At 36.5% G+C, this 12,914-nt stretch overlaps 1 protein-coding gene across 1 annotated transcript in view; it reads right to left on the reverse strand.

The window, feature by feature from the left end:
* MMRN1 (multimerin 1) overlaps positions 1-12,914 on the reverse strand; it is a 76,093-nt gene that overhangs the window by 54,249 nt on the left and 8,930 nt on the right. Inside the window, exon 2 of the mRNA XM_025385752.1 lies at positions 4,749-5,601. Coding sequence (XP_025241537.1) covers positions 4,749-5,353 — 605 coding nt within the window. The 5' untranslated portion in view covers positions 5,354-5,601. The remainder of the gene's footprint in view (positions 1-4,748; positions 5,602-12,914) is intronic.

A 12,914-nucleotide genomic window follows, 5' to 3' on the forward strand; every position in this document is an offset into this window, starting at 1 on the left:
TCAATAAACAGAAGGGAAGCCAGCGTGGCTGGAGGAAATGAAGTGCAGTGAGCTTCGAGTGTGACAATGAATGAAAGATCAAATTTCACAGATTTTAAGACACACGTTTTTGAAATCAAGAATGTGTCTTGAAATCAATGGCATTTTTCAGTCACAATTGGTCAGACAGCAGTTGTTGCTATTGCCTTAGAAATACTTTACCAGTTTCATTTACATTTTCTTCTTAAGTTTGCAAAAGTGATATGTGACCAAAATCTCAAAGTCTGAAAGACAAAACTAAAAATTCAAAGTAAGCAAGTATGATGTCATAGTTTTCTTTCTGATTAGTACCTAAAATAATGTGTCACTTACAATAATGAAGTCTTACATCCAGTGAAATGCATTAATCTGACTTAAATGTTCAAAAGATTCCTCCCTTGTGTGGATCATGGATTATGGTAAACAAGGGTGGAAAGAAGTGGACCAGTTAGAACACTAGTGGTGAATAATGGCAACTAGAAGATGGAGAGAAGCTAAGGTATTTGGGATCTATTAGAGGTGTAACAAGACTTTTTGATAGATTAGATAAAAACCAGGGGGGGAGAGAAAAATTCCAAAGATCTATCCAAGGTTTCTAGTTACGGAACTAGCCATTCACTGATTTGGTAAAAATTAAGATACATGGGTACAGGGGTTGGGAATTGTGAGAAAAGCAGGCAGTTGAATTGTATCGTTACCTAATTTCACCTATTATCCTCTCAGGCAAGGTTTACTGACCCCATTCACAATGGGTAGACCATTCCCCTGTTATATACTACAATTTCTTAAGCTTCATTCAGAATCAGCATTTGTGATTCACCGTTATTCCTCCTCTCACCTCTGCCACTGGGCTGTTGGTTCCATAAGGCAGGACATGTAGGAGTTCTTGTTCATTGTTTTACTCCCAGCACAACCACAGTGCTGGGGACAGATAAGGTGTTCAGCAAATATTTGTTCAACATATAAATACACTAATCCTAATTTCTTATTTCCATCCTTCCTATTTCAAAGTGCTTGGTCATTGACTAATACCCACTCTGCCAGACAGGAAACCACAGGGCTATTGTAGCCAGGAGTTCCTGCAATGCTAAAAAAAAAAAAAAAAAAAAAAAGAGCTACAAGATGAAACAAAAATGTGCCAGAGTAATCCTGAATAATCTAGAAAAGAACCTGTAATAAACACAAATACTCCTTTTACGAAGAATTATTATAAAATTCCAAGAATGGTAGGAAAAAAAATATGTTTATTCTAAATCAACCAGGTTTTTTTCATAAACAAATGCAAATATTTACTTGGGAAGCTTTCTTCTTTATATTCACATATTGATGCTCATATTTCACATTCAGTATGATTAAATATTGATTGTGTACCTGCTATAAACCAGAGACTTTGCTAGCTTTGAAAATAAGTCCCTGTATGCAAAGACACTAAAAATTCATTATGATTATTATGCAGTGTTGTAAGTGCAGTGATAGGGGAATTCAAAGAGACCTGTAGGAGCAGTTAGAAAGGCCACCTAACTTCACCTGAGAAGGCTTCCTGCAGTTATTATTAGGTGGGAAAGGAGACAATTATGGCAAAAGAGAACCATTGTTAGTCAGAGGGGCAGACAGGGAAAAAACGTGGGTTTAACAAACAGCATATATTGGACCAGAGAACTACTTATTTGAATAGGAAGTAAGTGGCGGAAGATGAGGTTGGGGAGGTAGGCAGGAGGCAGATCTAGGATGGCATCATGTGACTAACTGGGTGACAAATCTAGATTGTAATCTGGAGGCAATCAATAGCCTATGAAGCCTCACGAGCTGGGAAGTGAACTGGTCACGCTTATCCTCCCACTTGTGATAAGAGACTGTACCTGCCAAGGGAGTGTAATGTAGGAGCTGACAGCAATGAATCTAAAGCCAGCCAGCTTGGGTTTGAATCTTTGCCCCGAGATTTGTTAGCTAAATGACCTTAGGTAAGCTACTTAATCCCTCTGTAAAGAAATAATGATAGAATCTTCCTCATCTTTATGGAGTTATAGTAATGATTAAATGAGTGAATATATTCACTCACAATAGTAGAGTACTAGGAACAGATGCCATGTACGTGTTTGCTACTATTATTATTATTATTTGCCAATCAAATGAAAATTTGAAAGACTTCTTTTGACCTTATCAAGGGTTTGCATCCTAGGTCCTTAAGCGAAGGACCTAGGTTTTCTCTAATGCCATTGTCATTTGAATGGCTTAATGAGTAAGGAATCTTGGTAATGGAAAGGATTACTAAAAGAAAACCTCAAGCTCTCCAGGACCTCAAACAACAGAATCCCTACATGGAGTAGGTACTTTTCTATAGAAAGAATTTAAGAACACTTTTGTTGGAAAAGTCATAGGATAAAGTTCTGTTCAGCAAGTTATACCTTTAATATTGTTTTCTCATAGAGCATATTCAAATTTTTTGAAGTCTGATAGGTATGTTAGTGTTTACTTTTTATAGGGAATATTCCTTAGAGGCAGGAATTATTGTTATTTTTTAAATTCTGTGTGTCCCAAAACCTAGCACAGTGCTGGCACATGATGGGCAAATTATAAATAATCATCAAATAAACAAGCGTTCCCAACTATTGAAAGCAAGGGCCTTGGATAAAACAACTAGTATTTATTTAAAAACTAGTATTGATCAAACTACTAGTTACTAGTTCTAATTATGACAGAGCTATATGCCACTTTCTATATGGTATATAACATTTAAATGCTATTTTAACTTGAATTGTCTCTTTGTTCTGTTTATTATACTTCCCTTTCTATTAAAAATTTCTGGCTGAGTGCGGTGGCTCACGCCTCTAATCCCAGCACTTTGGGAGGCTGAGGCGGGTGGATCAAAAGGTCAAGAGATCAAGACCATCCTGGCCAACATGGTGAAACCCCATCTCTACTAAAAATACAAAAATTAGCCTGGCGTGGTGGTGCGCCACCTGTAGTCCCAGCTACTCAGAAGGCTGAGGCAGGAGAATCACTTGAACCTGGGAGTCGAAGGTTGCAGTGAGCCAAGCTGTGCCACTGCACTCCAACCTGGCAACAGAGCAAGACTCTATCTCAAAAAAAAAAAAAAATTATTAGCTATAGCATCTCTGAAAAGCTCACAATCGTTTCCCATGAATGTCCAAGAGTTTTATTGTAACTAATTTTTAAAAATTTAATTACAGCCTCTAATAAAATATGATTAACAGAGATGATGCACTCAAGTGATTTAGAAAAAGCTCTCAATAAATGACATTTCTGATTATTATTTAATAGACAAAATCCTCTTGTCCCCCAAAATGAGAAAGATTAATACATGTCCGTTAAATGTTTTTTAATGGCAAATCTACTTGTCCCAAAATGAACATTTTGTAATCTGTACTATTTGTTTTACAGTAAGCTGGCATTGTTCCAAAGTCCACTATGTGAATACTTTTTTAGTTACAATCAGATTTACTTATATATTTAAAAAAATTCTGTAACTTTTGAAATATATTGAAAAATAGACTTGAATAATAAATAATACAGAAATAAGTAAATTAATCAGCTTGTATTCTTACCAGTGTCTCTCTTCTTCTCACCTTTATATCAGCAACAGCTTTAACCAAATGCCTTTCACATAGCAGGTGTGTCAACTTCTATTTTTAACTTTTATTTTATTTTATATTAGTAAGATGTTTAACCCCATTTTGCTCCCAAGACATGTCTGGTGTCTTGACTTTGTTTTATTACATGTAAAAACTATTTGTAAGTTTAGTTTTATAACATTAAACTTCTAGTATTCTAAACATACAGATAACTTTGAGCCTTAAATGAATAAAATATTGACCCACCCAGATATTTTTTCTTTGTTTATTTTGATTTGACTATCACTTCTTTTGAAAACCCTCTTTAACAATGCTCCTTTAAATTTGTTTTATTTTATTTCAACCTTTCAAATTGCTCTAACTTTAAATTAAAATTAATCTGAAAAGTAGATTTTCTGAGTCATCACATTCATGATGGCAACACAACTCAAATAATAAAACAGTACTATCAAAATTTGAGTCGTTGAGCACCTATTCTGTGAGGATCACGCACCTAAGCACATTTCATTCATTTATATCTGAACGAGAGCCCTGCAAAGTTTTATTTTTATTGACATTCCTTGTATTAAATCTGTAGTTTCTGTATGAAGAAACCGAGGTTCACAGAGATCAATTGAGTTGCTCAAAATCATGGAACTAGACCATACTGAAGCCAGGATTGCACCTCTGGTGTGCTTGGTTCAATCTTTAACAACTGTTACTTTTTATAATACTGCTATTCCAATTTTCAAATCTGTTCATGCCCCAATTTTATTTATTTATTTATTTTTCTCTTTCATATTGTGGGTATGGTTGGGAACACAATCAACATATCCTTGAGTTGAATTAAACTAACAGCCACCGTGGTGCTACTTTGCTTGGCAATGACTATGCTAAAGTAAAACCACCTCTATAAGTGAATAGAAAAGTGAATGATTATTTTAGTTAAAACAAAATTGCTGCATTTTATTTGTTCATTTTTCCCTATTAGGTAAACTAACAATAAATAACTTTATCTAACTGAAATGGCGAAATTATAAATATGATCCAATTTCATCCTGAATTTGAAATAATTTTCTGGGAGTGAGGTAAATTTCACTCGCAATCTTCTAGACCTGCTAGACAGAGAAAGAACAAAAAGAAAAAAAGATTCCTTACTTTCCTCTAGTTGTTTCGAAACTTGATTTTTGGTAGTCAGTTCTTTGGCTGGGACTGCTGTCACCCCGGCTGAGGTATGTTTCCCGTGGGGCTCGATTTCCGACGCCTCCAGTGCCTCCAACACCTCCAACTGCATTTAGAGAAGTTGCTTGTTCATTTGACTTTCTGGCAAAGCTCTGAAGAAATTTCAGTGTGGAATTGGAAAGGACCACTGGTTCTGCTCCAGGATTGAACTTGATGTTAGCTTTGGTTGGGAGGGTAAGATTCTGCAACTTGACCACTCCTTCTGCTCTCTCTGTGGATGTGGGAGTTTGGTTTTTCACACCCTCAGCAGGTGCACTTGTCTCTGAGGGAGGCAGTGTTGATTGAAGAAGACTCTCTTCAGAAGTTCTTGCCTCTGGAGCTGTAGCTATCTCCGCTGACATGACCCAAGTGGTTGGCAGTATTTGCAAACTTTGTATTTTATTTGGAGGAACTGAAGCAGAGGTCATAGTCTTCTGAGAGTTCCCATCCTCAGGTATAGTCCAAGAATGCTTACTGTTGTTAAGGCCAATGCCCCCACTCCATAAACTAGAAAGCAGGACAAATAATCTTGCCCCCTTCATCTCAGTAGTTTGAAGCAAGGTAGCTCATGTGAAATTTGGGGACAAAATGCGTGTGGCCTTTTTGATAGCTACTTCCACACTGAATCTGCTAAGACCAAGCTTTGCCAATTTGAGATGTGTAGAGGAAACAGGTTTCTGTGTTTTGTAGTGTGCTCAGGAAGTTCGATTTCCTGTTTCTGTAGGGTTTTGGTGATCTGTGACCTCTAGTGGGATGGCTCTATGGAAGTGCTGAAGGGTCTCTGACAAAGCTGAGGGTAAATGGGAAAACACAGGCAATTATTATCAGGAAAACCCATGAGAAAAATATGAAGTAACTTTCTTTTTCTGAGCACACCCATGTTTCACATTTCACTGCTTTCAAAGAGAAATTTCAGGTTCACCATAGATAGTGTAAAGTTTTGTTGATATGGGCTGAACACAGGAGTTTTAACATTTTGTTCTACTGCATAAAGACACTGAGAAAAGTTTTTATGATACTTCTTATCTGCTATGCTCTATCCAGAGACCTGCATTTTGTTCAAGTGCATATCAACATGCGTACACATAATCAAAAGGTTGTTTACAGTGTCTCTATCCTTTCATATGGTACATATACCCTAAATTATAAAATATATATATAATATATATATCTTTCTGTTTCTATAAATACACTTCAGCTGTATCATTACTTAATCTCAATGATTATAAGTAATAACAGAAAAGGAAAGTATAAGTAATTGAGTTAGACAGGTATACCAGGAACTCACTTTAAATTTTGCTCCTGGAACTTCTACCAGAGATACCCGCTAATGGAATAAATAATCAGAATTTTACTTCCTTTATTTTCCAATCCTGAATGTCTGGTGGATGTGGGTAATCAATATTTTACTAGTAAGGGATAGATGAAGAAAAAGTGGAGTCACATAAAAATAAATTAAAATGGGATCATATAGAATGCTTTTATACTTTTACTGTAGGACAAAATTATACCAGTTGTAGGTAGCAGAGAACCAGATGTATCAAAGAGTTTTCTGTGGGTTTTTTTCTGGTAGAGATGTTTCATGAGATTTATGATTTAAATTCTCCAGCAAATCTCTGATCCTCAGACTTCAATTAACCTCTCGTCTATAAAATTTCATAACAGCCTGTTTAAATAGATATGTAAACTAAGTTATAATAGTTCATTCATTCATTCACTGATACATTTATTTATGTATTTACACGTTCAGTAGTTGCATAACCCCTCATTCTGTGCAAAGTACTCTCTTATATGCTAGGATTATAAAGGAAAGCAAAAATATTCTTTGCTGTCAATTTGCTAATTGTCTGTTATGTTATTTGAAAGCTAAATCCATGTGTAACCAATCTTCCTGTCAACTTCTGTCCCAGGCATTATGCTCTTGCTAAATATTCAGTCATTGATTATTAAACTATTATTAGATTTTATTTTTTGTTATTAGATTATTAAGTTCCTTCTTTCAAAATTAGAGAACTGTAAATCTAATTCCTGCTTGGTTATGTTTTATTGTAGATATTTTCTCTAATCCTTATTCCTGGACACAGTGCACCAGATTTGAAATAAGGCCTAATTCTTCCCTGGGCTACTAACTACTTGGGCTTAATATTTTTCTTCCCTCAATCTTTGCCATTTATTTCCATAAGTGTATTGTTGACCTCCTAGAGAGTATATAATATGGAGTTATTTAAACTAAGACAATCATCAGCAACTCCAATTGACTTTGATATGGAGTAAAAAGCATCCATTTCTCAGATATACCACAGAAAAATCCACAAGCCTTACCTTAGTAAAGGAGCAAAAAGGTCCAGCACAGACAATCCAGGAAATGAGTAGTTAATAAAAAGAGCAATGAAACTGCACAACTGTCACAATACAAACACGGTTTTCAGTACAAAGAAAAAGGCTTTACAGTGTCTTTATCTGGAAAAGACAGAAGGAAATAGCTTTGGCTTATAGAAGAGAAGTAATTTTGTAAAATTTAGGAAAAATATTCCTATTTATATTAAATTTTATACCAATTTTCCTAGATTTAGTAAAAATAGATGAATGGACTGTCTTGAAGATTTATAAAACTGCCAGAATAATGACATTCACTGATTTTTTTTTTCTTCTACAGTTTGAAAGACTGTTCAAACCTGGTTTGGCAAGTGAACTTTAGTGATAAAAGGTCACCCACTGGTTCTATAACTGATAACAAATAGTTATCCAATGATAATAAAAGCTGAACAAAGCTAAGCAATTCATTTCACCTCTTATAAGGTATTGACCAATAATGACTTTTGCTCACCCCCATCCTAGCTTACAAGTGACCCTGCAATCCAAAGGCTAAAGGTTCTGTATCTCACTATTGATCTACAAAGCCATCTTGTGCTTTAACTCCCCAGAGAATCCCAAGCTCATTTAGTGATTTTGGGTGTATGGATCAGCCCTTAATTAGACATATAAAATACTCCAGAAACTGTCAGAGGCCTCATCTCAAATTCTGCTTTCTAAGACTAATTAATATTCATCAAATAACAATTAAGAAAAATAATATTGCTGAGATGACTGACTGAGGAGTACTCAGTTTATTCATTCTTCTAGATACTCTAAACACTATTGTTGGATTAAACTATAACATCATTTTTGTATACCTGGACCCTGTCATTTTGCTCTACCTCCCATTTCCCACTGGGTTGTTTATATTAAATTATGTTTTACCATCTTGCCATTTGTTCACCATGAATATTTTATAAGATAAAAATCATGAAATTTATTATATTATGTGCTATCAGGAGATTTTTATGTCATTTTTCATTGTATCATAAACACAGGATTCACTATATACTGCAAAATGGGTTATCTGTAGGTGATGAGATAATGGGTTTGGTTCTTTTCCCCCTTATAACCCATATGCATTAATTTTCTAACTGCAAGAAAAACAAACAAAAAAACAAAAAAAAATTATTAAGTTGAAAGAAAATACAAATGTGAGTTAAAAGGGAATCTTAGATTGAGGAGTTCACTGTAGATGGTGCTGTGTATTATTGAAAGTCTTTTTTTTTTTTTTTTTTTTGGAGACAGAGTCTCCCTCTGTTGCCCAGGCTGGAGTGCAGTGGTGCGATCTCGGCTCACTGCAAGCTCCGCCTCCTGGGTTCACGCCATTCTCCTGCCTCAGCCTCCCGAGTAGCTGGGACTACAGGCGCCTGCCACCATGCCCGGCTAATTTTTTTGTATATTTTTAGTAGAGATGGGGTTTCACCATGTTAGCCAGGATGGTCTCGATCGCCTGACCTCGTGATCCGCCCGCCTCGGCCTCCCAAAGTGCTGGGATTACAGGCATGAGCCACGGCGCCCGGCCTGAAAGCATTTTTAAAACTGTAAGAGTTATTATTCTCTGTAAAATGTTGGGGTTATGGGCTAACTTTACCATTAGTAGGATTTTTCAGCAACTGTTTTCTTTATTTTTCACAAGAAATCCCTATTTTCTTAAAATAGTTTAAAACATCCAAAATGCGATTTCATTATAACCTTCCTCCGTAAGATGTATCAGTCAAAAATAATTGAAGAAAACAAATTTTAGAGTTTTTTCAATTTAATGGTGTTTGAAAAATATTGAAAACCTTTTAAATTTACATGTGGACAAAGGGGGTTATCAACATACAGCAAAGGGGATGGAGAAGAAGAGAAACTGATTTCTGCATAATTTTGATGAGTCGATGTGCTAGGTAAGTTAAATTTGGCATATTATGTAATTCTTACACATGTGTTAGGTAAGTATTCTATTCTCATTATACTCATGGGAAGTTAAACTTAAAGAAGTGAAATAACTTCCTAGGGTAGCACATTAGTAATTGATAGAACAGATATTTATGCCCGATTCTGATTCAATAGGCATTCAGTAAATATTTGTTGAATCAATGAATGAATGGATGAAGCTATGACCATACTGCTATGTATAGTGATAACACATGGGTTGAGGAGGGCTCTATTTCACATTCTTATAGCCACACAAAAGAAAAAAAAGTGATCTAAATAAATATAATGAACTTGTTCCAGGAACACAACTTCAAAAGTCTTCTGAAATACCCTTTCAGTCACATTGCTTCCTGTAAGTTCCTCCTAAAGAAAATTCAGAAAGCCTATTGATTCTACATTATCTATTCTCAAAATAAATATGAGGTTTATTTTGAAGCCATCATAGCCATATTAGAACAATAAACCAAAGACTAGGAGCTGTAGAAAAAAAAAGATAACGAAGCAGTAGCGATGCTAGAAAAATGTAAGATAAACAAATAAATTGAAAGTAAGAAAATTTAGGTTTGAGTAGGCTGGCAGGAAAGGGAAGATGGACAATTAATGAGTTACATAATTCTTAATATTAAGTGAGAGAAACATATTAGTTTATCAGGAAAAAAAAACCAACATATATTGTCCTAATATTAAAATTTTAACTTTATAAGAACATAAGGAACATACTGATAAAGATGACCAAATGCCCCAATGAGAAAATGAATGTATGAATAGTTCACAGAACCATGCCATTGCTGATTTTACATTTCCCATTTAAGTAGAACAGTACCCTTGAAGTGAAAGAGTTCAAAACTCATTTCTTTTGATCATTTTAGAAATAACAATATTTTCATTTTCTTAATGGAAAGCTGTCTCTGGTTATCAAGTGATTATCAGTAGTGACTTCTGTTTCTGAAAATATGGAATAGACATACTTCCCTATTCCTTCTGCTAAGTACATCTGAAAATCATGGACATTATATATAGAACAAATAGAAGATTCTGAAGGGTGGAGAAAAGAAGGCAGAATGACTAGGTGACCCAAGGAACAATTAAGCATTGAGTTCCCAAGTTTTCTTTTGCCTCATTTCTGGGTTCTGGGGAATTTGGCAAACTAGGAACACCAATAGGCACAAGCAATAAAAGCCCCAATAAAAGCTTTCTTTAGGCCAATGACTAGAAAATTGAAAGCCTGGAAAGAAGGGAAAGTTTTTTTTTTTTTTTTTTGAGACGGAGTCTCGCTCTGTCACCCAGACTGGAGTGCAGTGGCCAGATCTCAGCTCACTGAAAGCTCCGCCTCCCGGGTTCACACCATTCTGCTGCCTCAGCCTCCTGAGTAGCTGGGACTACAGGCGCCCACCACCACGCCCAGCTAATAGGTTTTGTATTTTTAGTAGAGACGGGGTTTCACCACGTTAGCCAGGATGGTCTCGATCTCCTGACCTCGTGATTTGCCCGCATTGGCCTCCCAAAGTGCTGGGATTACAGGCGTGAGCCACCGCGCCCGGCCTAGAAGGGAAAGTTTTTAGAAAATAACCACTCTACCCCCACCGTACAGCACAGGAAAAGAAAAAAGAAATAAAAACAAAAAACAAAAGAACCCACCCTTGCCAGCAAAGCCTGAAGGGAGAATTAAACTTCCACCTCACGAGGTTGTAACAAGGTGTCCCAACCCTCATTCTCCTGTTGGGGCAGTGTCAGAGAAGGCCAACAGAGGAGCCAGAAGTTTCTTCATCAAGAGGCCTCGCCTGAGTACACTGCCATAGCTCTCCAAAAGCTGAGTGAAAGGAAAAGAATGAAAATCAATAGCTTCAAAAGGTCCTCCAAAGGCTAGAGATAAGGCAAGAGGTTGGAAAGATGTCTTCCAAGGTGTAGAAATCCAAGGGTGGGTCTGGAAAGAAATGAGAATGTACTAGAGATTTTTTTTAAATGATTTTTCATTGTAAAGTAGAAGATTTTTCACTGTGAAGTAGTGTTTTAATCACCCTCTCTTCACCCTATTGTTGAGGGAGGAATTCCCACCTTAGGGTTATAGGAATGGGTAAACACATGATGTCCAATGTTGAATTGATGTGATTGGCAGCAGTTTATACATAAACTAAAGCCCTGGGGAAGAGGACACAGCATACCACGCAGGGCCACACCAGGGCTGCACTCGGGAATAGAGTGAACAATCAACAACGCTAGAAGATGGACTTGGTAATATTAAGAGTATGAGGTGTCCCCTGGCTGCCACAGGCGGATGTGACTGGCTTGTTTGAATAATTCTGTGGGCTGGCAGGGAACTGAAACCTACTACTCAGGGATAAGCAGGAACTATGCCTGGTCCCCTTGATAAGGCAGTGGATATTGGGCTGGAAACCTTATCCACAAGAGCAGAGTGGAGAAGGAAACTTTTGGGTTAAGGCCATCGATGCCCTCTGGTTGCAGATGTCAAGACAGCACATAATTCTATGTCTTTATTTTAGGCCTCATATTACACACAGTTCAGAGAGCTTTTTCTCTGTATTGTCAAAGATAAAGAGCTCTCCAGAGTTTTGCCTGTGCTCAGATCTCAAACTTAGTTGAAAGGAAAATCCTTATCATGCCCTCAAAGTATTTTAAGAGCATGGTGAGTTAAAACTTAACACTACAACAATTTTGGTTTATATTAGACCTAGCCCAATTACAAATTGGGATAACTCCGCTCCTACACTAAAGGGCTAGCGGGATAAGAATGTCCTTCTCTGAGGTAAATATTATTTAGTATACCCTTTATTCTTTTATGCATAATGCCTCATATAATAAAAAATTTTAAGACAAATGAAAAAATAAGAAAATGTAATTCATGGTCAAGAGAGAAACCCTAAAAAAATCCAGAAAGCACCAAGGTATTGGAAGTATAAGAGAGAGAATTTCAAATAAGTATGATAGAATGGGTATTGAAGGTGGGCAACATGTCTGAATAGAAAGGGAATTTCAGCAGAGATAAAAATTATTTTTTAAAAAGTTGAATGAAAATGCCAGAAATAAGACATAACAAAAATGAAGAAGTCATCTGATAAGCTTCATAGCACACTGGAAATATCAAAGAAAATAAGCAGTTAACTTGAAGATAGGATAGAAGAAATTATCAAAACTGAAACACAAAACAGATGAATATGTGAACGAAATAAACAGTGTCTGAGATCTGTGGAACAATTTCATATGGTTTAGCACACCTATAAATGGAGGGATAAAGAAGAAAAGAGAGAGTAAATAGTACAAAAGATAATTTTTTAAAGATTTATAGGTAAGACTTTTCCAAAATTGATGAGACACAATTGATGAGTTGTTAGAAAAAAAAAACCACGCCATATCACATAAAGGGGAACATAATTATAGCTGACTTTTCATTAAGTCAAATAGATGACAGAGAGCAATAGAATTACACCTTTAAAGTGCTCAAAGGAAAAAAATAACTTGTCAACTTATAATTCTATATCTTGTAAAAATATCCTTCAAAAGTAAAGGGGAAATAAACACAACTTTAATAGGTGAAACTTGAAAGAATTCGATTTGGCCGGGCGCGGTGGCTCAAGCCTGTAATCCCAGCACTTTGGGAGGCCAAGACGGGCGGATCACGAGGTCAGGAGTTCGAGACCATCCTGGCTAACACGGTGAAACCCCGTCTCTACTAAAAAATACGAAAAACTAGCCGGGCGAGGTGGCGGGCTCCTGTAGTCCCGGCTACTCGGGAGGCTGAGGCAGGAGAATGGCGTAAAAACCCGGGAGGCGGAGCTTGCAGTGAGCTGAGATCCGGCCACTGCACTC

Source organism: Theropithecus gelada, chromosome 5, assembly GCF_003255815.1.
Source record: "Theropithecus gelada isolate Dixy chromosome 5, Tgel_1.0, whole genome shotgun sequence".
Taxonomy (NCBI): domain Eukaryota; kingdom Metazoa; phylum Chordata; class Mammalia; order Primates; family Cercopithecidae; genus Theropithecus; species Theropithecus gelada.